Genomic DNA, 26,902 nt, shown 5'->3' on the forward strand with positions numbered 1-26,902 from the left:
CACATTTTTTTCCCTATGCTCGTTAATAATTAATCTGAGCCCTACTATTCAGTGGGAGGTGACAGTATAAATAGTATGGTAGATGAATGAGGAGTATTTTTGCTCTTGGTCTGCAGAATAAACCATACATTAATACATTCCCTCGAACAAATGGTCTTTGCCCAGGTACATTTGGGAAGAGATTTAGACACTCTTAAGGCTCAAGCGGGCAATAGTTTGTTATGACTACATCCCCGAAAAAACTACCGATCGACGCAGGCTTGCGTCATCTGGTAGTTTCTGTTTTTTCCCAGCGCACTCTGTGTATGTAACGGGAGGCGGAAGTTGTAAGAATGAAACTACATCGAAACGAGATGTGACGTCACTTTGTAGTTCTATACTGGGAAGTCTCGCGAGGTTACGCGCGCGAGTCCTATGACCCGGCATTCAGATATGAGACACTGACCTGCTATCTCCGGGTATGAATCGATTCTTGATATCAGCGGGTGTGTTAATTGAAGGTGGCAGTCAATATAAGTCACCCCAGTCGATGGACTCAGCCCCTCCTGCATAGGTGGCGATCGGGTCAGCCCCTCCCTTACAGGCACCGATTGGGTGGCTTTCCAATACCAGAACAGTGAAATAGTCAGAACGAAGGAGTGTCTGTGCCTCCCCCTGACTCAGTCACTGCCTGAGACAACGACGGACAGGTAGGAACCCATTTCTACCGTTTCTTACTAGCTTTATACCAGGCGCTTTTTTCAATCTGCGATTTGATTGTTGGCTTTAGTCATATAGTGCTAATGTTTACTCAGCCTATAATTGACAGTGGAATGGAGAGTAGGTTGTACCTGGGAACCTTTTGATGTTTGTTAATGAGCTCCATACACAGAAGACCTTGTGATTTCGTATTATGTACATTGCCAGAGCAGATTAATGTCTGATCCCTCGGTTTTTGGTACTTACGGAGTCGGTTTCTGTTATTGTAGAGCGGGGTCTCACATATCCTGAGCCAGGTCCAGGAAGAGGTGAGGTCCACTCCCCGGACACTCTGGGTGAGTAAAGAAGTTGCATAAGTTTGAGAAACAATGTATTTTGTTCATAACGGACCAGTGTAGCTGATTGTGATTTACTTGTACGTTTGTCCTCCACATACAGTATTTACTCAACCAGGTGCCGAAGAGAGGAGTTGACATAGTTGAAGGAACATTATATCCTTTACTGGTTTTTCACTTGTGTGTGTTTTTTTGTAAAAAAAAGAAATTTCACACTTTATTCACTTATAAGCAGTAGTATATTCATAGAATAGAGACCCTGACAAAAGCCTGAGGAATTAACCCGTGGTGGCTGAAACATGTTGGTCTCCCCGCAGCTATTTGTGAGGACTGCGATGACGATATTACACTGTTCTTGTTTTTAATGGGGAAGGGGCTAACATTTATTAAAATTAGTTTTGGTTAAACTCTCTATCCTTTTTTAATCACCACTTATCTTTATTTACACTGCACTTCCCATCACATCAACATCATGTGGTAATACCGAGTGATTGTGGGTCGCTACCCCGAACTGGCTATCTGGATATGCTGGTCTCAATGATCAAGAGACACAATACCCGATAAGGATTACCAAATGATAATATTGATTCATACAAGATCTTTGATGGGAATCCTCAACTAGGGGTGACTTGCGTTTACTGGTGCTTCACATCTTGTGATCTGGTTTGTTAGGTTTACTATTATTGTACCCTTGTACTGTTGACATGGCTACAATAAGCACAGGATCACTATTTGATTCCTAATTAGACCCCTAAGTTTGTTGTTGATCAACTCGAATGTCTAAACAGAAGTGTTTTGTGAATGTGTGGACTGACAACATGCTGCCATGCAAATCTCATTTATGGATATGTTCGCTACAAAGGCTATGGTCATTCCCATTCTCCTAGCAGAGTGAATTCTTGGTCTTTATTCCAGAGACAACCCCTCTAGATAGTTTGGAAAGTCTGCATTATTCACCTAGAAGTGGTTCCTTTTGTAAATGGCAACTCTATGTCTGCGGGTGCAAAAGAGAAAAAGAATTGCTTCCGTTCCTACATGGTCTTGTTTCTTGTAGGTAATACTTTAATGCTCTCCTTATATCTTCAAATATTAAGGGCTCTTTCTGCATGTGTTTTTAGCTGTTAGCAAAAGGCTGGCAGCTGAGCTGTACTATTTGATTAACGTGGAGATGGGATATAACTGCAGGCAAAACATGTGGCTTTATCCTCATGGCTCTCCGCCAATGCGTATTTGTAAGTATGGGTCTTGTAATGTTAGTGCTTGCAATTGACTGACTGGAATACATGATACCATCACCCCCAACAGTTTCGTCTCAGTTCTCGCTGTCAGACTGTCCTATGAGGTACCATATCGGCTTTCCGTTGGGTCCTTCTTTCTTTTTCAGATTAGAACTGTCCTATTTTTCGGCTCTTTTATCTTCCTCAATCCTCTTAGTTGAGGTGTGAAGGTCTGCATTAGCAGCGATTTTCATCTTCAATCCATGAGGCTCTTTGGTTTTTGTTTTCCCATCAGCTGCCTTGTGCTTTGGTGTTAAGGGTGGCTTTGGGATCTCAACCCTACTGCGATCTTTTGGTCTCTTAGGTATATGTTTTCTCAGAACTTCTCGATACAAAAGGGGATGATGGACGGAGCGTTTGAACAAATCAAACACTCACCCCCCAGTCAACTGATCTGGGTTTAATCCATCACCATTCTTTAGTTCACTCAGCCACCCCAGTTCAGACATGGCTATATGCAAATCAGTCTGACCCTGTGCCTTATGGGAACAGTCCAGCCCGAACTGCCAAGCCATGTCTTCCCTGGACCGGAAACAAGCATCCTGGGACCGGTTTCGGATTCATAATCCTCATCAGCCAGGCTATCTTGAATCCAGTGGCCAAGTGAACAAGGGACTCACGTCTGAGCATACCCCGCCACACTTAGGGCGAACAAAGTGATACAAAAGGGGATGATGGACAGAGCGTTTGAACAAATCAAACACTCACCCCCAGTCAACTGATCTGGGTTTAATCCATCACCATTCTTTAGTTCACTCAGCCACCCCAGTTCAGACATGGCTATATGCAAATCAGTCTGACCCTGTGCCTTATGGGAACAGTCCAGCCCGAACTGCCAAGCCATGTCTTCCCTGGACCGGAAACAAGCATCCTGGGACCGGTTTCGGATTCATAATCCTCATCAGCCAGGCTATCTTGAATCCAGTGGCCAAGTGAACAAGGGACTCACGTCTGAGCATACCCCGCCACACTTAGGGCGAACAAAGCGATACAAAAGGGGATGATGGACGGAGCGTTTGAACAAATCAAACACTCACCCCCAGTCAACTGATCTGGGTTTAATCCATCACCATTCTTTAGTTCACTCAGCCACCCCAGTTCAGACATGGCTATATGCAAATCAGTCTGACCCTGTGCCTTATGGGAACAGTCCAGCCCGAACTGCCAAGCCATGTCTTCCCTGGACCGGAAACAAGCATCCTGGGACCGGTTTCGGATTCATAATCCTCATCAGCCAGGCTATCTTGAATCCAGTGGCCAAGTGAACAAGGGACTCACGTCTGAGCATACCCCGCCACACTTAGGGCGAACAAAGCGATACAAAAGGGGATGATGGACGGAGCGTTAAACTTCTACCTCTGTGCCTCATTTAGGGCCTCTTCTCCCTCCTTGAGTCTTCAGTATCTTCTATGATTTTTTTCATCACTCTATATCTTTAAGGGACTGGTTACACTGTGCCATGGCAAAATGAACCCAACTTTGCTTTTCCCTCACTCTAAGGAGTCTTGGGAGAAATTCAGGAGATGCTTTAAACCACTCTGTTTGCTGATCCTTGGGAAGCACAAATTGCGAATGGTGTTTGCCCTTCTCTGCTAGATTAGGATGGCTCTTGGGACAGAATCTAGAAGGGGTGTTTTCCGTCCCTTCAGTGAACAAATGCAAAGGGTTTCCAACCACAGACTAGTACTCCAACCAAATCTCAAAGCCCACCACAAAACCCTGTATTTTCAGGGATTATCTTTGGAGACTTCCATCTCTCCTCAGTGTTGTGCTGTCATCATCCAAGTATATCTTTTCTGGTGCCTTCCTCAGGTTCTTTGGTGTCTTTGACCAGTGCTGTGGATTATTGCTTCTAAACCGAACTGCAGAAAAAGTCTAAAGATAGACCATGCGCAGGTGCATTGTTGGCATACACTTGATGTTATCGGGGAGAGGATTAAACTCACCTCTTAAGTGGACATCCCCCAAAAAGAGGAAAGAAGGAACAATTCTTTCTGGACCCAATCTCTAGATAGCAGAATAATGAAAATCATGTGAATCCCGAAAAGATTAGCACTGCAAAATGTCTATGGTCTGTGCTCCTGTTGAGCTCTAATACTCATATCATTAACAATTCAACGTTTTATCTCCACCATAAACTGTTGTTTAAAGCGCACCTGAATACAATTACCAAAAAAGGTGTACCTACTGTATTGGTGAAACATACTGCAATGCCTAGCCAAAGCTTTGTTTGATCCTATTATCAGGAGAGGACAATGTACAAAACGCAAAAGTATTTAAAGAACTCAGTCGCCCTTTACATGAGGCCTAAGAAGGTCAGCCTTGCAGTTCCTGACAAGCTCCTACAGTGGGAATTTTCATTTTGAGTCAAAGATGTGCTAAAATCCTCACACGTTAATTCAAATATATGCTATAATCCTCCTATATTACATCCAACTGTTTAGTTCAAGCTCCCATTCACCCAGCTCTCCATAGATCTTATCTAAATTTTCAAATGAATACCTCAGCTAGCACCAAAGGTGTCCACGTCAGAAATATAAGACACAGTGGCAACAAATCAGAGATGCTGGACATAAAGGGTTGTTTTGTAGTGGTCAACAATTTATGGCTTTGGTATCAGCCCTTGCACCATTGGAAATAGCCCAAAGGTGCTGACACAAAGCTCGAGCCCAGAGACTGATATTCTTCCAAAAACAAAGCAAGGCTTGAAAACATTTGCATGTGGGGTTGACATTGGAGTTTTGCTTTATATCAGACAAACTGTGAAAATAATATTAATTACTTCTGACTTTTCTATTTCTAGGCGTTTGACCCACACAGATAGGTAGGAGTGTAGATTCAGCCTCTTTGACAAAAGAAAATCTTTACTAATAAATATTCAAGGTAAGAAGAGGTGTCACGAAACACTGTCAGCCTACACTGCCCTTATGGATTGCAGATGAAATGGAGCACTTGATCAGCATGTTTAGCTGTTGGTCAAATCTATATCTGAGTTTTGTTTAAGACATATGACAATTTTGCTATGAAAACCATCTTTATGCAGCTTGAGTCAGTCTACCATTAGGTCTCTGAATGACTGGAGATGAATGGAAACACGGGCTCAAGTAAAATAAAGGAGGCCATGATCAAAATTTAAGACCAGAAGAAAAATAAATAAATCAATGTTAAAAAGAAAAAAATACACTTATAAATTAAATGAAAACTGCACAAACAAAACAAATACAAAGGTTGACAGAAAGTATGGCAGTGTATGCATCACAAATGAGGTAGGATCAAACATAGGGTAGGATGTAGGAATAGGAGTAACATAAGATCAATTGGTGGTTCAGCATTTATTGCATAACATAGATCAACAAGCCAATGTGGATCAACAATAAAGAAAAATAGCTAAAACGCATCTGAGATCATTTCTCAGAAGCCACGCAATATTCAACTGCATTTGACTTCACTTGATCCCGTTCTGGGAATCAAGCCTTCTTTGATGCTTATCCAATATGCTGTCTTTTATAAAAGAGGATTCCTCACTATTTGATTCAGAAATTGCATGTGTGTGGTACTTATGATACTTTCACAACCTATAGCTATAATGCTTTTTCTCACTAATTTAACCTGAATTAGTTTTTAATCTATAGATTTTACAACAATAAAATTTACAGGTGTACAGAAATCACTGCTCAGGACTCTTTTGTAAGCACGGTAGCCCTCACAAAGAAGTCATTGTGTGCTTCACGCCCTACACCGAAACAACATCTAGAGATCTATACTTTGGCTTAAGAGACAATTTCTGAACTAAGCAGAAATTAGGCCATTTTTCCTCATCTTTACTGTTTACCATTATTTGGGTCAGACAATCATTTTTGTTTAAATTTACATTAGGCTCTTAAAAAATCCAATAGAGACAGGAGTGAGGTAAACGACCTAAGGAAAGCTTATAACAAAACTCTTCGGTTGAGAAAGAGGGAGCTAAAACAGGAATTATGGGTCGCCCTGCATAATAGCTGTAAAAATAACGATTCCACAGAGTTTTGGAACGTTATAAAAACATCTTTTCTCTCTGGTACAAGTGAGAATAGCAACATAGAAGTCAAAATCACTGAATCGGAATGGATAGAACATTTCTCACAGATATTTGGCCAAACAGAGGATTCTACCCAAACCCACACTAACCCGGGGATAAGGCCTAGTAGCTCAAGCGCTTAACCTAGCTCACTAGCCTTAGACTTTACACTGACCGAGGTTGAGCAAGCGTTGCATGCCAGTAGAGGAGGAAAGGCCCCGGGCCCTGATGGGGTCCCAGTGGATCTATACAAATTCAAAATGGACATGTGGGCTCCATTGTTACTCAGGGTCCTAGAAGCCACAGGAAAAGTTGGCCTTTTGCCCTCCTGGTCAAAGTCAATCTTGGTACCGATTTTCAAAAAGGGGGATCGCAATAGTCCAACAGCCCCATCTCCTTACTGGACTCGGTGGGAAAGGTGGTGGGCCGTATTCTATTAGAACGTCTACGGTACTGGACGGAAGATAACAACATCATATCTGACCTCCAGTACGGTTTTAGTGAAGGTCTCGGTACGATCGAGCAGGTCCTAAACCTGACGTTAATTAGAAGTAAATATGTAGACGCAATGGGTGGAAGACTGCAGATGGCCTATGTAGACCTTACCGCAGCGTTTGACTGTGTGGATCATGCAAAACTTTGGGTCATATTAACAGCAATGGGGATCGACAGTCTGCTGGTCAACTACCTGCGGGAAATGTATTCAAACACAAGAGTGAGAGTGAGATACGGCATGGGCGGGCAGTTATCCGCACCCTTTAGGGCGGAGCGGGGAGTAAGACAGGGTTGTGTCCTGGCCCCCTTCCTTTTTACTCTTTATACTAACGGACTGGAATCGGCCATGCTGGACGGGAGCTAGGATCTTCCCCTCGTCCAGAATAGACCAATCCCCGCCCTCCTATACGCGGACGACGCAGTAATTATTGCCCGTACACCTCGCGAACTGCAGTGCGCCTTGACTCGTTATAACCAATTTATGTCGAACTTAGATTTAAAAATAAATATAAAAAAGACCTTCATTATGACATCCGGGCGCAAATTGAGAAAAGGAAATGAAATCTATAGAAACAAATCCAGGGTCGACCACACTCCCACTTATCCTTATCTAGGAGTTGTCATAGACGAAAAGGGTTCGTGAAAAAGAGCAATCGAGGTTAGAAAATTGCAGTTCCTAAAGGCAACAATGGCCTTAGTAGTATTTACCCAGAGGCTCGGTAAACGCCCCCAGGAGGAGATGCTACGTATCTATCAGGCCAAATGAGTTAGTACAGCCATTTACGGGGCATGGGTCTGGGGGTATGTTCAGGTCGAGTCTATACAAAAAGTGGAAAATAGCTTCTTAAGATTCCTACTTGCTGTACCACAAAGCGCGTGCACATTCACGTGCCATTTAGAACTGGGAGTGTCCTATATTTCGGACGTTATACGGATCCAACCAGTACTATTATGGCACCGTCTTTGGACGTCTAAAAAGTTAATGCTTACTCAAGCAATCGTCCAGGATTGTCTTAAGCTACAACACGTGAAAAAGATACCATGGTTACAATATGTCAGGAGGTTCTTGACTGACATAGGCATGGAAAATGATTATCACCACCCACTCGAAATGGTTCGGATATCACGAAAAGTGATAAAGAACAAAAGCTTAATGCATTTAGCTGGTCTCCGCTTGGCAAACGAAGCAAATAACATTTCTGTACAACATTCCCTGTCAATACAATTGACCGTGATGATCCAGCCCTACTTAACATGGAAACTATCTAATTACGACAGATTTCTACTGACTCGATTTAGATTAAACACTTTCTACCGTTTTGCCACTTTCTCATCAACGAACAATTGGTCTAACCAGCTAAGTCACTGTCCTTGTGACGAGATATCCCAACAATCGCTTCTTCATGTAACCTTATTTTGCAAATTTTATACTGAACCCAGAAAGCGATGGCTGATTCCGATCTTAAAAAGTGCGGGTCTTCGGCAATGCCGACCAGCACTCATGATTCTTCAATTTCCTGAATCAGACCTCATAGCCATAAACATAGCTAGGTTTTTAAAATGTTGTATTCGTCATAGGACTAACTTGTAACTTGAGAACCGATGCACTTTGCACTTTTTAAACTATGATGATTACAGTTTGCAAAACTCTGAATGAAACAGTTTTATTCATGTAAAATGTATTTTGTGTAACGGTTTTTTTAACATCATTTTAATGCAATTTTTTACTATTGGAAATGTAACTTAATTCAATATGTGTGATACTTTTATGGTTTTTCCTAATGAAACCGAATAAAGTAAATATTTGATTTTTTTTTTTACATTAAGTATGTTGTTGCAGAGCCGAAAATATAGATTCCTGGCATAATAGTTTCAAATATTGCTGGGATGGAATTGTCCACAGCTGGGGAATAGGCAGGCGTGTACCCCTGCACTGAGTGCCTGACTGTTTTAAACTGGTGTCGGGACTTTTTATTACGATCATGGCATCATGTTAATCTAGTGTGTGCACAGAGGCCCAAGTCTGGCACTGGAACCACAAGGTCCTGAACCTGATCCGTGGCCTAGAGGGGAGCACAATGCTTTTTCTAGTAGCAGGCTTACAGGACTGTCCATGCTTCAGGAAAATTACAAAACTTGTGTGACACAACCTTTATTCCCAGTCTGGTTGAGGGTAGGCTAATGACCCTCTGATATAAAGGGATCGTCCCTGAGCCCCACCCTTTTTAATCTTTATGTCTCCCCAGTGGCTCCCATTGCTGTGGGTCATGGGCTGCAAATTGTGTCCTACGCCGATGACACGCAGCTGGTTATCTCCCTTTCACGTGCGCCCGGCCTTGCCATGGACAGCTTCAGAGCTTGCATGCAAGATCTTGCAACCTGGATGTCCACTAATTGCCTCAAATTAAACGGCAACAAGACCGAGGTGCTCGTGGTGGGGAGGAACCCATCTGTCTGGTCGTCGGCGTGGTGGCCCTCATGTACAGGAGAGGTCCCAACGCCCCGTCAAGAAGTCAAAAACCTAGGGTTTGGCTTGATGCTGACCTATCTTTTGGACCCCAGATAGACCGGGTGGCGGGTGTATGTTTTAGCGTTTTAAAAAGCCTACGGAAGGTCCTTGTTCTCCTTCCTAAGTCCGCCCGTAGAACGCTGGTGCATGCACTCGTCACATCACGGTTGGACTGCGGCAACCTGTTGTATCTGGGAGCAACCTGTAAGGCAACTAACTGCCTTCAGGTTTTACAGAATGCGACAGCCCGCCTTATCTTAAAACTCCCTAAAAGATCGAACTCTAAAGCTGCCCTTCAGACCCTCCACTGGCTGCCAGTAAGGAGCAGAATTGAATTCAAAGCCCTCTGCACCTGCCATCGTATCCTTGCTGGGAAGGCGCCAGCACCACTCCAGAATCTTGTCATTAGGCATGTTCCATGTCGCGCTCTGCGCTCCTCATATGGAGGCCTACTTAAGGTCCCTAGGGTGAGTAGGACCCGCATGGGAGGGAGGTCCTTTCGCTACTTGGTGGCGAAGAGTTGGAATGCCCTACCTCTCAACCTCCGCTTGGATCCTTCAGAACCGAGCTTCCGGAAGAAACTTAAAACACATCTATTTTTAGGATAATCGGGCCTTTCCCCTACTTCTGTTTCAGAGCTTTCAGTTCCAGCGCGGGGACACGCTTTTAGCGTAACCAAGCGCTTTACAAAACTCCCTTACTATTATTATTATCTGAGGTCCATAGTGGAGAGTTCGCTATTATTTTTCACAACACCTTTCAGTTTTGTTTGTTTGAGGTGGAGAATATAAGAGTGGCTGAAAGTCTGGGATTTTGTATTAAAGTTAGTCATTCTTCTCTCTTTGTGGGCATTCTAATCTATTCCCCGTCTAGTTTCTTAGGCCCCTTGGGAGATGTTCTCACCCTATTTATTGCGTATTCTAATTTCACCTGGTTAGGAGATTTTAATTGTCATTTTGTTGACCCTGGGAACCCAGATACAGTCTTTGCGAGATTTTAATGGTCCGGTGTCTTTTTCAATTAGTAGTTGGCCCTGCTCACTTAGCTGGCCGTACTCTGCTTTTGATGTACAGAAATTCCTCCCTCATTAGTTTGGGAGTTTGATATTAATTACCTTGAGCAGAGTCATCTTCACGGTAAGGGACAGACGATGTCTGTCCACAAACTCCTCTCTAGCAGACTTACAGCCTTTTCGCTGTTGCAATCGCAACATGCTATTCTCTCTTGCAAATCTGGGCATTCTCTCGATCCGGGTCTGGCTGTCATCTTCCATAGGGCTATTGAAATGGTGAATCTGATCAGTAATCACATCTTAAATATCTCACTCTCTCTGGCAGTAGTTCCAGCTCCTTTGAAGCTGGCAGTGCGTAAACCTCATTTGTAAAATAAAAAAAAATGAGAATATTTCCATTCTCGCCAACTTTAGACCCATCTTGCTACTTCTAGCACTAACCAAAATGTTACAAACAACGTCTTTGGAAAATGCGAAGGCTTTTCACCATCTTCGATCTTGTTTTAGGCTCAACCACTCTACGGAATCAACCTTGCTGGATATTTCTGATATAATAAAGATGACGTTGGATAGTGGCCATATCCTTCTGGATTTATCAGCAGCATTTCATACCATCTCAAAGCAATACTACTTCAATGTCTTTCTGAAATTCATATCACTGCCAATGTTTGGTCCTGGTTAAACTCCATCTTTGCAGACAGGTGTCTATAGGGCAGTTCTCGTCAGAAGAGAAATTATTATAGCCATTAAATGCCTGCTCTTGAGTTGGCTTGGAGCTTTAACAAGGGAGTAGGCCTTTATTGGGCGGTAGAGCCAGCTAAGGAGGGCTCTAAGGCTATTAGAACATTCTGTCCCTTGAAGGCAGAATGTTCTAATTAGTAAAAACAAACGCTTCTCGGAGCCCGAGGGGGTTTAAATCCCCTCAGGCTCCGAGAGTCATTTGTTCACAGAAACAGCTGTGAACAAAGTCAAACACTGAACGTTGGAGCTCTGGGCTTCTACCAGCCATTAGAAGCCCGGAGCACCCTAATGTTTTCAATAGAGCTCCCAACATTCCATTGTTCTAATAACATTTGATGTTCCACAGGACTCTTTACTCAGCTCCTCTTTATTAAATGTTTACATGGCTCCTCTGATATCATGAATTAGCTCCTTTGGGATCTCTACCTCCTCCTATGCTGATGACATCTGGCTGATTTAGTCTCTGGACACAAAATTCCTTGGAGTCTGAACACAATTTTGAGATTCGTTTCACCGACATTATTACATTAAGTGCAACACAGGCAAGAGATAAATACTCTTGTTTGAGGAGCATAATTTGCTATCCCCCATTATGTGGTGGCCTGATTTTGTGCCCATCACCTGTTGAGGTGGCCAGAAACCTAGGAGTAAAATTTGACAATGTTTTGTCCTTACACCCACAAGTCTTGTCAGTTGCAGGTACGGGCTTTTCTTTGATTAAATCATTAAAACTTTTTTTCCCCCATTTAGCCACAAGGAAAACTGTGGCTATTGCACTCCTGAACTCAAGGTTGCACCTTAACTATCTGAACCTAAATACTCAAAAGATGGAGGTCATGGCGATAGGCACTGGTTCTCCCATTTGGAACTCAGCTGGGTGGCCGGCAGTGCCAGGAGTCTGTCCGCCACCAGGGCCAAAATGAAAAATCTGGGCGTTGTCTGGGACACATAGCTCAGTTGCTCAGGACAGATCAACCAGGTTACCTCAGCCTGCTACTTCGCGTTAAAGATACTGTGGAAGAGTCTACTGTTTCGTCCAATGGAACTAAGGAAAACTGCTGTGGTAGCACTCGTGTTAGTCCGGATTGACTACTGCAATGCCCTTTACCTAGGGGTTGATAAACGGCAGATAACCAGACTACAATCTCTGCAGAACGCTGCAGCCCAAACCCTACTGAACATCCCTAAATACAATCATATATTGGGGGCCATTAGGAACCTCCACTGGTTCCCAGTCAAGGAGCGGATTGAATTCAAAGCAGTATGTATAGTCTATAAAACCTTCTATGGAGGTAGACCAATGGAATATCGCAAACTATTCCAATGGTACACCCGTGGACGCTTACTAGGATCAGATAATCACGCACTGGTCAACGTCCCGATAATCAAGAAGGCTAAATGGGGAGGTAGATGCCTCTCCTATCTAGCTTCCAAACTCTGGACCAAGTTGCATCTGTGCATTAGATCAAAACCTCTTCGGTCAAATTCCCGGGGCTTATTGAAAACCTGGTGCTTTCCAACTTAGTAATGATCTGACTTTTCTGGGTTCCAACTTACATATTTGTCTCCCCATCGCCAAGTGCCTCTGCAATCCGGCGCTTTATAAAACTCTTACTTCTGGATTGATTTATTTTGCAACAGCTAATGGAGGATTGTTTTTTGAGATAGCACCAGGATGCTTTGTCTAAGCGACCATGCACTTTATAAGTACCGTTTTTATTCATTCATCTCAAGACCATACAGGTAGAACATCAAGTTGTCAACTGCAGGCTTGTGTTCTGGGAAATTTGATAGAGTTATTACTAAAATGCTTCAAAGCCTCTGCAATATGCAGGCATCAGAACCACTAAGCAGGAGAGGCTACCATTTGGCAGCAATAGTTCTTCAAATCTTGACAGGAATATCAGACTATATGCGGTCAGGCCAAGTTCAGGGGTTTTGATATGGTTTACATGTGTATACCTAACCGGCTACTTATACAAGTTATAGTAGCTCATTTACACTTGAGTCTACAAACTTCTCATAACTATCTTCCTAGGCTTAGGGGCTAGCAGTTGCCAGTGTTTTTCTGCTAATACCATTATGATATGCTACACTGATAACAGAACACTGTAATGTCCACTCTGGGATTCTAATGGCTGGTAGAAGCCCAGAGAATCAACATTCCAAAGTTTGTTCACAGATGTTGCTGAGAACAAAGGGTTCACAGAGCCCGAGGGGATTTCAATCCCCTCAGACTCTGTAAGGCCTTTGTTTAACATATTAGAAGATTCTGCCCTCTTGGGGTGGAATGGCCTAATAGTCTTAGAGCACTCTGTAGCAGGCTCTACCTGTAGCAGGCTCTACCAGGATTTAAAGGCCCGCTCCCTTGTTAAAGGCCTGAGCCGAAGCAGGCCTTTAATGGCAGGTAGAGCCCACTACTGTGGGCTTTAAGGCTATATTGTTCTTCAAACATCCCTTGTTAACAGGGCCATAATAACAAAAATGCATCAAACGTAAGAGACACCGAGGCATCTCTAGGTGCTGTCTCACCCCCTACAGTACCAGCAAGGATTAAGGAAAACAGTGCAAAATTTGTTGAGTGAAGGCTTCAACTGTTGAATTCTATGAGAATTCCATAATGCATTTTCCAAAGAGGCTTCAAGGTGCCATAGAAAAAAACAGAACAGAGACAAGTGAACTTGGCCAGTGAAGCAGTTGATCTCAAGCATCCCTTTGCCAGGGAAGAACCACATATATCTTTGAGGTAGAGTGAAGCAGTTCCAGCCAAGCATTTATGCAGAAAGTTAAGGCACTTTTATTTGGCTTGGTCTTCCATGTGATAGTTAGTACTGGTGCCAGGGACTTGATGGAGGTGCCCTAGACTGAGCTAAACAGATTTCAGCAGTATTTGTTTTTTTTTCTTTTGCAACAGCCTGGTACTGTTATTGCAATAAGCTGAAAATCTGTCCTACCAAGACAAATGTTATGTTTTTAGGTAGAAAGCAATGTACTTAACTTTTTTTGGAGGAATGTTATTGCCCTTGGCATGTCTCTGATTACTGTCATTTGGGCCTTCTGATTGATATGAAGCATGGCAGGTAATCGTTTCTAAAGAACCGAACAGTCCTGGCACATTCCACAATGCATGGACCGAAAAAAATCCCATTGACGCTACGAAGGATTGTCAATTTACCTGCTGGTAAAAGCTTATAATTCTAAAATCATTGCCCAACTAATTTATGGGGACCACGGATGGGTCGACTTTTGATGAGGGCCCTTTTATCCACAACTCTGAAATAGCTTGGACGGGAACTGTGGTTTGACTCCGCTAACCAGCAGATTCTGCAGGCTATCATGATCTGGTTACATGATGTGATTAATACTGAACATGACCGTTATCTGGTAGTTTTGAGAATTGACGGCAGATTGAGGCACATTAGAAAGCCTGAATAAAACATGCTGCTCTTGACTTGGGTAGAAAAGCTACTTGCAATGGATGGCCTCAAGCTACTTTGAAAGTATATCTTAAGGCAATGGTAAGAGACCACACGAGTTGGGAAGACATTAGGACTACTTGTAGGCAAAGGTTCAGTACATGGATTTTGCCATTTGTGTTTATGGTGGTATAATTAACTCAAAGCAAAAGGACTGTCTGGTCTGGATGAAAGGCAACTACCTAAGTTATTTTTGTTTATGTCAATTAATTCGGATAGTAACAGGTGTATTGAAGAATTTCCTGAGTTTGGGGGAGGGAAATGAAGGTTGGCAGGAGAGGAGAGGCTTTGGTGTCCTTGTAAGTTAAATTGGAAACTATATCAAATGTAATGCAAAGGCTCTTCATATTGGAAAGATTCTGTATCCATTTCAAAGTAAACACTTTGAAATGTGTACAAAAAATAATAACTTGTGCGTTGCTTAGCGGCTTACATTAGCACTGCATTGGGAGTTGCTTACATTTTAAATAAATCTAGATATATTATTTTATGGCAAGTCATTGTAAACCCAATGGAAAATATTAAATGGAATATTTAAGTGTGTTGAATCTTCAAATATGGATCACCACATACACAGATAGCCTCCCCCCACAATACTCTAGGTATAAAACAAATACCACACAGTATAACCATAATAAAGTTATAAAAGCACATTCCACATAAAAGATCCTGGATGCATTTGCATTTAGAATGACCACTATAGGCACCCCCTTACCGTCATCTTCACATTCCTCTAGAGGCTTCTGCTGTTTATTCAGGCACCGGGGGTCTAGCCAAGATGTTGTCTTGGTGTTGTGGCTGCAAACCAGAAATGTAAGTGCGGTCAGTGTCACAAAATGTGAGCAAGGACAACTTTTGCAGAAAGACATGCAAATCCATTTGAAACAAAAATCTCCATTAGCTTGTATTTTAGGATGCCACCTTTCTAAACTTAACAGCAGCAGCATGGGCCAGTCTCCCTATAGCTCCAAAATATATTACTTTAGGTGTACCTTTTGAAAAAAACATACACCTCTTCCTCTGTAGGGAAGAGGGGGAAAAAAATCACACCTTGAATGGAAGCGATCACATAGGCATTCCTATCGTAATTGTAGCAAACGCACCCTTTCTGCTTTTCACCCTTTTCTGGATTCTCCCTTTGCTAGTACTAAGGCTCCTGTACGGTAACACTGCTATTCAGTGCTAAAGTGCGGGAGCTTGGACCATAAAATATTGTTAAAATTGGTTTCACCAAATTGGTCTATTAAAGTATCCTAAAAGACCATTGTAGGTGGTGCTGAAAATGAACCTATAGAGTCACACGTGGGCTGTAGTGTGTATTAACCCGACCCTCAATGCATAAAAATATGTCTGCCAGTAACACCACTGTATGCTGGATGGCCTGCAGCTCAAATACACTGCAGGGGCGCACAGCTGGGAAAAGTGCCTTTGCCTATAGGAAACAACTAAAGTGTGCTTTGTAAGCCTACAGGGCAGGGTGCCAATTTCGTAAAATAGGGCACCCTACATTTGGGGTTAGTGGGCTCTGGCATTAAAATAAAACCCAAAAGCTATTTCGCTGTTAAAGTTTTGCAGACATTTCCCTGAAAAGAGATCAATGGAAATGAAATCTTTATTTCCTATATCTGTCTGGGAAAATGCTACAATTTTTTTTTCAGTTCTTATTTATTGCACAAAATCTCATTTAACAGTTGCATCAGAATTGATACCCAAGTGGAAACTAGCTTAATAAAACTTTACTTTGTGTGGAGTCAAAACTGACCTAAAAGCCCATTCTGCCACTTCTTATCTACAGATATTGAGTAAACATCCATAGATGAAAGAGTTAATGAGCCTGGGTCAGAAGAGTGCCCTTGAGCCAAGGAAGAGCAAAGGGGTGTTCCTCACCGATCAATCAGCAGGAATTACCTACCTAGTGGTAGAGAGTAACAAATGGCAAAGGACAACAATAAAACGACCTCTTTTGGACGGACAAAGCAAGTGAGGGCTTCTCATATTCATTCCCAAGACTCGCCTTGACAACTTGGCTGCAGTCACAGAGAGAGTTTCAAGCAGGTCAGGTGTGAGGACAGCTCATCTAAATGGAGGCCAAGGTGCTGAGGGCAGCCCGGTCTGGCGGCAGAAAGATTTTGACATATTGAAACAGGGTCTCCTGGGTAACTTTACAGTAAAGCAAAGAAGAAGTACTGCAAAAAAAGGTGGGGTGCAGCCAGAAAATGATTAGGATTGGATCATCTCTCCAATCACTGGAGAGGGCACAAGCTAAATCTAGCACCTCTTATCACCACCAAACCAGAGTCCAACTGAGGAAGATGGCACTTTGGGAAGTAGACTCAAGACATCAGCTGGAAGATGATCTCTTATTCAATGATTCCTGAATCCTGTTCGTACCCAGGGATTGAAACTGGTCTTCAAGGGTCAAATGATGACCTCCCGTTTGCTGGTTTCAGTGATACAAAAAAGCAGAAAGAATCCTGACTCCTGTGATCAACTAGGGCGTCTTGAAGACTGGACCCTGCCAGAGACCTGGATGGAGAGACTTGCTACCTAGAAACCTGACCTCATGACATAGGGGCTGCAGGACTGACCAAAAGGTACTTTAACAGCAATTAAAGACTAGCAGAATGTAATCCTTGTTTACGCAATTTAAGCAAGAGAACCAGCTTTCTCCTACACAGAGATTTTTGCCATACTAAAAACTGGTTCAATGGCCTTCGCTGCAAAGGGATCCAGGCTCTTGGAGTCCTGCCAGACTACAGTTCACAGGGGTTCCACACAAAGATTTTGACTTCCATATCAAAACCAAAGTCAGGAAGTAAAATCTTCAGTCGGGAGACCTACTTGATGTATCCAACCTCTGATCCATCACGGCTGACCTGAAATTGTACCTATGGCCTGGTCAACCATGAAAAGGGTCTTCTGGTCCTTTACTTTTTCTTGGTACCATTCCTCTTTTCTTTTAAAACATTCCAAGCTCAGTTCCCCTTAATCTATTTTAAAGATCTTTGGTGTCTCCATTTTCCTAGATTTGTGAATTTATTTTGTTTGCTTTGAAAGGTTGCTACTACTTGAAATTAACACACCTCTCTGTGTATTAAGTAATGCTTGGGTCATAACTGCCGAGGGCTGAGCTGATATCCCCTCAGAATTTGATTTGACAGAAAGAGAGAAGGTACATCAAGTTGGTAGCGGTGCCCACTTCCTAAATGAATAATCCCATTCTTGACCCCGGAGAATGGTACAAATACCATAATATCCAAATGATCCAGAAAGGTGTGGGCATTTCTTGCCAGAACACCACCACCACCCCCTTCATTGGATAAGGGTCGATATGTAGCCTTGATTACAAAAATAGCCGTGGAATAGACCGAATTTGGGTTCTGCAAATGAGGTGAGTGTCTGTCACCTAACAATGGACATGGGGGTTCTAGTGTGGTAATTGACATCATAAAAGCCCTGACAGAAAGATACAGAATTGAGAAGGAATGCAGCGGGGATTTCTATATTAATTGTGAACCTCAGCCAAGCTCTTTTATGGGAATGAAGGATAAGGATGTGGGGATTGTTAATATGATATTCTGTACCATACCTGAACACTTAATTACTCGTATAGTTATAGGACAACCTGAAGCATAAATACCAATAAAAAATAATATAAAACCCATAAGTAATACCACGCCATGTTTCCACTGATTTCACTAATAAAAGCTGCCACCCATAGATTCAGATTGCTATTAGTACCCTAAGATAAACGTGAAGGTTCTCATTGCAGATTTTTTTTTTTATCAGTCAGCTACGACCAATTATTTTATTTTATTAAGATTTCAAATTAAAACCAATAGTTCTGAAAAACAATAGCTATGTAACATAACAGTATTCAGATGCATTTATGAGAAACATTATTGGCAAATATAGAATCTACACTATATTAAACCAGAAGGAGAAGGCAATCAAGGAAGGCACTTGTCCCATGGGACGAAAGAATATCCAGTAAGATAACATACCCAAAAGTAAGTAGTTTTCAAACAAACAAATACTGGAGCAAGACTTCTATCTTCCTAGAATAAAGCATACTTTGAAAATCTTGATGGTAGCGGGAAAGACCTTACTTGGGTCAGAAAAGTGAACCTTTAGTGATTTAGAGAACTGGCATGTTTTCTTGGTCTTTTACCACAAGAGAAAAAAAACTGACAATACAGGGCAGAAACTGAAAGTAAACAAGAGTTCTGTATACTTTCAGTAGGTTTCACTCCTCCCCTTCCTTCTAGCCCCTCAGCAGCAAATAGGAGACCGAGGGGATTAATGTTGAAAGAATGGTTCGAATTTGTGATGTCTGTAATCCAAGTGAACGCAGCAATTCTAGTGCTTGTAAGAGAGCAACTGGCACAGCTGGAGTGATACCATCAACGTGTAGTACTCCTTTTTAGGTCTCGCCTGTCGATGCGCATGCGCATCGAGCTTGCGAGACTATTGGGGCTTAAACAGTCTTTAACCAACTTGCAAGGAATCGTGGCGATTCCTTGCAGTGCCCGTGAAAATCAAGCTTAATGCGCATGCGCTTAAAAGCGCGTGCACATGCCCCCAGCCGCCTGCCTGCCCCTGCTGCTTTCACACCCTCTCGCCGTCTGTTCCCCCTGCTGCGTCATCAAAGGCTTTCACGGCCGGACGTGCTTTCAGTTTCACTGCCGGCCGGCCGTGTAAAGTGCACTTCAAAGGCCGCTCTCCCTGCTCCGCCCCCTGTAAGTGCTCTGCTTCTTCAACTAGGAATCCAAGAATAAACGCCTTCATAAAATCACCAGCTTTCCTTAAAGCACTGACATCTTTCCACGTTTCTTGTATTCAGGTTGAATCGGACTTGAAGCTGCAAGTGTTCTACAATTGCAAAAATATTTTCATCCAGTTCTCTTTTAACGGGGTGTACCTATGTGCGGGCACAGGAACTTTACTCATTTAATCTTTGTGGCCCATGAGACAATCCCCGCTGCTCGTAGGAAAGTCGGGTCTCTTGCAGGGCTGGGTTGGTTGCTCATGTCCATAGTGGCTCCCAAATCCCATTTTCTTTTACAATTGCCGCTGCTCTTGCGAGTTAAGCTGATGAATTCCTCACCGGTGCTGCCTTTTCTGTTGTGCACCTCCATGGAACCCACGGCCTCCATCCTCCGCCGCATGAGCTCTGTTTGTTGTTTGTGGGTGCTTGCTTATTTTAAAATATTCAGTGATAACCCCTAATGCGCTCTGTAAATTGTTTTAAGTTGTATACTTCAGCGCTAACACCCGATGCGGTCTGAAAATGCTTTGTTGCTTGTATTGTGATGAAGTATTAATATTATTTTTGTGGGTGCTTGCTTATTTTAAATGCTTCGGCGATAACTCCCCTATGTGGTTGGAAAATGTTTTATGTTAAATGCTTTGGCGCTAACTCCCGATGCGGTCTAAAAATGCTTTGTTGCTCCTATTGGGATCAAGTATTCATCTTGGAAATGTTTTGTTTGTATGTGCTTTCTTATTTTAAATGCTTCACACTAATCCCCGATGCGGTCAGAAAATGAAATGCTTCGGAGCTAACCCCGATGCGTTTTGTTTGCCTTCTTCAAACAAACAGCATACAAACTATTAAAACAAACAGCGGATGTGGTTTAAAAAACAAATGCTAACGTATTATCTTGCAACCTATGTTCCACTCTCCAATTTGTATTACATTTCCCCAACTCCATGTGTATGTGCGCACAAACAGCAATTAATCACCACTTGCTTTTAAAAACATTTTGGCACGCTTTTTGTACTGATATATTAAACTGGAATACTGCACAGCTCGTGTGGCATTGATAAGTTTAATTGTAAACTTTTAAATATTTGTAACAGTGTGTTCTGTTTCTTACAGTTTGTTTTTCTAGCTTTTACCTGTAACCTACACTTGGTTCCGCTACTTGTGCATCCTGCTGCTTCTTTGTCTCAACTACTGACCTGCTTTTCGCATATGGTGCAGACGATGCCAGAGCTTCCCCCGGCCCCCTCCGCGCAATGCCAGAGCTTTTCACTCCAAAACATCACACTAAGCTTGCCCACCTTGGCCCCTCCGCCCTCAGCAGACAGACAGCAATATAAGACCTACAGATAGTGCTCGTGTGTTTTCACACCCTCTCGCCGTCTGTTCCCCCTGCTGCGTCATCAAAGGCTTTCACGGCCGGCCGGACGTGCTTTCAGTTTCACTGCCGGCCGGCCGTGTAAAGTGCACTTCAAAGGCCGCTCTCCCTGCTCCGCCCCCTGTAAGTGCTCTGCTTCTTCAACTAGGAATCCAAGAATAAACGCCTTCATAAAATCACCAGCTTTCCTTAAAGCACTGACATCTTTCCACGTTTCTTGTATTCAGGTTGAATCGGACTTGAAGCTGCAAGTGTTCTACAATTGCAAAAATATTTTCATCCAGTTCTCTTTTAACGGGGTGTACCTATGTGCGGGCACAGGAACTTAACTCATTTAATCTTTGTGGCCCATGAGACAATCCCCGCTGCTCGTAGGAAAGTCGGGTCTCTTGCAGGGCCTGGGTTGGTTGCTCATGTCCATAGTGGCTCCCAAATCCCATTTTCTTTTACAATTGCCGCTGCTCTTGCGAGTTAAGCTGATGAATTCCTCACCGGTGCTGCCTTTTCTGTTGTGCACCTCCATGGAACCCACGGCCTCCATCCTCCGCCGCATGAGCTCTGTTTGTTGTTAGTGGGTGCTTGCTTATTTTAAAATATTCAGTGATAACCCCTAATGCGCTCTGTAAATTGTTTTAAGTTGTATACTTCAGCGCTAACACCCGATGCGGTCTGAAAATGCTTTGTTGCTTGTATTGGGATGAAGTATTAATATTATTTTTGTGGGTGCTTGCTTATTTTAAATGCTTCGGCGATAACTCCCCCCACTCATCCACGCAACGCCACTCACACACGCAACGCCACTCACACACGCAACGCCACTCACACACGCAACGCCACTCACACACGCAACGCCACTCACACACGCAACGCCACTCACACACGCAACGCCACTCACACACGCAACGCCACTCACACACGCAACGCCACTCACACACGCAACGCCACTCACACACACAACGCCACTCACCCACGCAACGCCACTCACCCACGCAACGCCACTCATCCACGCAACGCCACTCATCCACGCAACGCCACTCATCCACGCAACGCCACTCATCCACGCAACGCCACTCATCCACGCAACGCCACTCATCCACGCAACGCCACTCATCCACGCAACGCCACTCATCCACGCAACGCCACTCATCCACGCAACGCCACTCATCCATTTGCAAAACAAAAAAGGTCAAACTCTTCTATTGCGAGACCTATTGCATTTTCAATGCTTGTTAATTAGTCTGAGCAGTCATCATAGCAACATTGCATTGATTGAAATAAGGGGTATGCATGTCCCAGTTCTTTGTGTATTTTTCCTATATGACATATGTCTGAGTGAGTGCAGTTGTTCGGAAGAATCTGGACCAGCCAATTGGAGCATTGGTGATGTCACATAAGCAATGTTGCTGCTACAGTGAAGGGAATGTGAAGCACTTGGAAGCAAATGTGTGGGGGGGCGATGGTGTGAGGAGCCAGGAGCCACAGATTTTTATGGATAACCATGATAGAAGCCTTTGCATAGATAGCCAAAGGGGTTACTTCTATTTTTAGCATTACAAAGGGCATGTCAGGCGATCCCAAGAGATGTCAATGTTGCTGAGACGCTGAGTGTGTTTCATTGGCTCTCCACCTCCAAGGAGAGCAAGGTAAGAGAAGGAGTCTGGGAGATAAATATTTCAGGTGAATAGTCAAGATTCCATTGTATGCCTGAATCACTGTCAGATGCAACTGAAATTATGCTGTAGGAAATGAAAGTAAAAGGTGGAGAACACCCATTCTATACATTCAGCTACCGAGACACTCCCATCTCAACAGCAACCTTCCCGGACAGATCGAAACATGCAGACCATCCTGTAGAAAGCCTTTGCTGACCCAAACAATCTCACAAATTATCGTCCGATCTCCCCGCTACCCTAACCATCCACAGTTCTCGAGAAAGCCATCACCCAGCAGCTCACCTAATTCCTAGAACAAGTCCACCTACGGAATGCCCCTCAATCAGGATTCTGTGCCAACCACAGCACTGAGACTTCGCTGTGTGCCACCACAAACTACATCAGAACACTCTTCCACCATGGAGAAATGGTGGCCCTGATCCTCCTCTTTTTTTTTTGCAGAGTTTTATATAGCGCGAACTAGACCCGAACCGAATCAGGTATCAGAGCGCTTTACATATTTTCTAGTTACGTTACATGAGGACACACTTTCATTTTAGGCACGGGGAGATTAAGTGATTTGCCCAGAATCACAGGAGGTTTTTGGCGTCATTACCGAGACTCGAACCCAGGTCCGAGGTCGAGCACCCTAGCCGTTAGGCCAACTCCTCTCCTTGACCTCGCAGCAGCATTCAACAGTCTTCCACAACACCCTCATCAACATACTCTACAACTTGGGTATATGGCATGAAGCCCTAAAGTGGATCGCCTCCTCCCTTACAGGATGCACACAACAAGCATCAGACTGCCTTGCTTCATCTCTGCACCCAAAGACGACATATGCGGTGTAATACAAGGATCATCCCTCAGCCCCACCCTGTTCAACATGACCCCCCACAGATGTCGTCAGATCCCACAGACTCGACATAATCTCTTATGCAGATGACACTAAACTGATCCTCTCGCTCAGAGGACCCCACCAATGCCAAAGCCAACTTCTGCATCGCTATGACCAATGTAGCCAATGGATGAGGGACAACTGCCTCCAACTCAACTCCGCCAAAACTGAAGTACTGATCTTCAGGAAGAACACCTTCGCATGGGACCACAGCTGCTGGCCTGCAGAACTCGGACACACACCCACACCGGCTTACCAAGCACGCAACCTCAGAATCATCCATGGCAGCGAACTAACCATGAAACGACAAGTAAACGCAGTCATCATCTCATACTTCCACACACTTCGCATGCTCCGCAGAATCTTTAGATGGATCCCAAACCAACACCAGAGAGACCGTCACTCAGGCCCTCATCACCAGCCGCCTAGACTATGGCAACGCAGTCTATGCTGGCATCTCCATCCACCTACTCAGAAGACTCCAGACCACACAGAATGCTGCAGCCAGACTGACCCCAGACCTTCCCAAATGAACCCACATCACTCCCCTTTGAGAGAATTCTGCTGGCTACCTATCCAAAAGAGATGCCAGTTCAAGATCATCAGGCACACTTGCAAAGCCCTCCACCACCTAAGACATGCCTACCTCGACCATTGACTGAACTTCCACAAACCAGCTGGACAACTACGCACCACTTCACTTGCCCTCACACACAAACCCCTGTATCCACTGCACCAACAGTGTCAGACGCTCCTTCTCCTACATCACAGCCAAGACCTGGATCGACCTCCACCTCCTGCTTCATTTGACCCCCTCACTGGCAGACTTCATAAAGGGACTCAAGACCTGGCTCTTCGATTGAGACACTGCGCCCAGATACCCCTAGCGATGACCGAGTTGAGCTTTACAAATGCTGATCGATGGATATGAGAAATGCCTTGTCCTGTATGAAGGAGGTGTAATTCCCAGGGTTTGGTGAATGAAGTTATTGAAGTAACCAAAAGTTAACATGAATTCTCAAATCAAGTCACCTGGAGGGCAAATATGAATGATAAATAACATAGCTAATCTATTTATTTTGTTATAAAGTTTTGTATAGCGCGAACATGACCTCGAAAGATATCGGAGCGCTTCACATAATGGAAGGGAAGAACATAGTAAGAGGGGAGATTACAAGGGGGTAACAGAGAGTAACAATTAAATAATAACAATGTACCAGGATGAGAACAGACAATGCTTAATATGGTATAACAGACAACCCTGTGCTTTACAATTGTTAGGCCAAAAGTAGTGTAGTAGGGGTCATTGAGAAAGCAATTTTAAGTAAAGTAATGGTACCTTTGCACGGTTTCTCAAAGGTGGGGAGCAAGCACAGACCAGAATATATGTCCCACAAAGCTGTGTGGCCCAGTTTCAGTTTAATAAACCAAATAAATAATGTTTTCAACTCAAAGAAATGATGAACAATGGATTATTTTCTGGCACTCTAATTTTATGAGCAGTGAAATTATGTTTGCCAGTCAGGCATAAAAAGATGAAGCAATCATTACGTTTCAGTGTAGGCAAAAATAAGGGGTTCAAATTGAACATTTAAAGTTGGAAGACTGGCACTATGGTCACACTTGTGTCACTGTGGAGTTTCCAAAGACTTCAGTGTTGTGGGTACAAACACAAATGTGTGTGTTAATAAACAGAAACTTTATTCCCACACCTCCCTTGAGCAGGATCTCATTCCTGCTCAGCCCTGAACAGGTTCTCATGCCTGCTCAACCCAAACTCCTCTTCTTTCTTCAAACACCACGTCGCCAGAGTTTTGCATTCCATATTCCTTTAACGAACACTGGTGTGCGCTAAACACAGCGAGCACACTCTGGCAGGGGCCAAGTGCTATTAATGGCGCCTCTGCGTTTCCAAGTGAACCTCTCCTGAACATCCGCAGCAGAGCAACATGAATATTTAATATACCCCTAAATTCGAGCATCGCCTCAACTCTGTATCGTTCGAATAAAGAAAGGCTTGACTGCTTGTGGAGTTTGAATACTAAGTGCGGGTGCCGTATTCGCTGCACTGCCCATGGATCACAGGCAGAGGGCGCAGTTTCCCAACAATAGAGCCTTTCAGCTTTCATTAAAATAAAAATATGCATTCGTCTCTGCTCCACAAACCCATTATCCATTTGAATAAAAAGATGTTCAAGGATTTGTCTGGCGTCTTGCTTGGCCGGGCAGAATCGGAGTTGCACACATGACTAGCTTGCGGTGTGTGCGAGGAATTAATATCGCTTCCCTCTTCAGCTCTATGATCGTTAGACACGGATTATAAACGAGAGAGGCCTCGTGCTACTCGGATTGCTCGTGCGTTGTAGCGCCAACACTAAGGTTTTGTCGTGGACGGGTGTGACGCAGTTGACTAAATACATATTTTATTCATAGACGCTCTAAAGAAACTTTCACATTACCAACTGTACACTTCCATGGCCTTACCATGATGATAATGGTGGGGTAATGTACCCCTGCGGTTAAAAATTGAGTCTGTCAGACAGCAACGCCTTTGCCTCCGACAGGAAGTATCTATCAGTAGAAATACCACCTGGAATACTGTCCCTTTTATTTAGTGAGAATATATTTTTTTAAATGCTGGCAACAGAATATTGGCAATTGGCAGAAACGTGCAAACTTTAGATGTGGTTGGCTGGGTTCTCATGTCCTTACTAAACTATTCGGAAACCACCTCAAATCCACCTTTCATGTAGAAAAGCCTGCTTCTTTTAGTTTTTACGAGTAGCTCGGAGCTGATCCTATTTTGGAAGAGAACTATCGTAATTTTTGAGTGGTATTTCTGTCTCTAATGTGGACTGCCAGCATTAATACAAGTAAGGTCCGTGATGAGCATTCAAGAGACAGCTCGTATTCTCCCCTCTGTAATCCAGTATTTGGCAGCTGTCGCTAATATAACAAACACCACAGTAGTGTTCATAACAACTGCTCTGCATTGAAGTCCTTCGCTATATAAATATGATTACAATAAACCATGTAGCGAATTAGCGTGGCAAATCACGCGCCTGTGGATACATATAATGCGTATAGTAAATGTTTAACACTGCAACAAATTATCTTGGGTTAAAAAAATAGGCCAGTCCAAAATCATAAGCCCAACTCACTGGTAAGTATGATATGAATCTCTTGGGACTATGGAACCCTCAAAAGTGGCCTCGAGAGGCAGCACGAGGATTGAATATGGAGGAAGGACAACACACTCTGCTCTGGACAGGTGGACACTCAATTCTGCTGAAACAGAGGATGCAGATTCAGTGACAGTGGTAGGGCGTTACTGCCACACTGACCTGCCATATGACCGAGCTCTGAACTTGAATTTCAAAGTAGACTAGCCCAAAGAAGCTCCCTTGCATTCTTACAGGGATTCTTTTGAGCACAAAAATGAAGTGTTTGACCCATTACAGGGAGAGGAAAATAATTCAAGTTAGTTCTAGGAAGTAAACAGTGTAGTGAACTCTGTCCTGCTGCTCAGTTGTATTCAACGTAGTGATTGATGAAGTCTGTGGTTCCTCCACTCCCAAACACCCCAAACCCTCCTCAATTACTTCTGT

At 43.5% G+C, this 26,902-nt stretch overlaps 1 protein-coding gene across 12 annotated transcripts in view; it reads right to left on the reverse strand.

Annotated features, from left to right (window-relative positions):
- The window catches only part of MAGI1 (membrane associated guanylate kinase, WW and PDZ domain containing 1), a 1,290,512-nt gene that overhangs the window by 260,491 nt on the left and 1,003,119 nt on the right, over positions 1-26,902 (reverse strand). For all 12 annotated transcript variants that reach the window (XM_078661551.1, XM_078661549.1, XM_078661547.1 and 9 more), the window contains one exon: positions 15,317-15,399. In XM_078661551.1, coding sequence (XP_078517677.1) covers positions 15,317-15,399 — 83 coding nt within the window. The remainder of the gene's footprint in view (positions 1-15,316; positions 15,400-26,902) is intronic.

Source organism: Lissotriton helveticus, chromosome 9, assembly GCF_964261635.1.
Source record: "Lissotriton helveticus chromosome 9, aLisHel1.1, whole genome shotgun sequence".
Classification (NCBI taxonomy): Eukaryota; Metazoa; Chordata; class Amphibia; order Caudata; family Salamandridae; genus Lissotriton; species Lissotriton helveticus.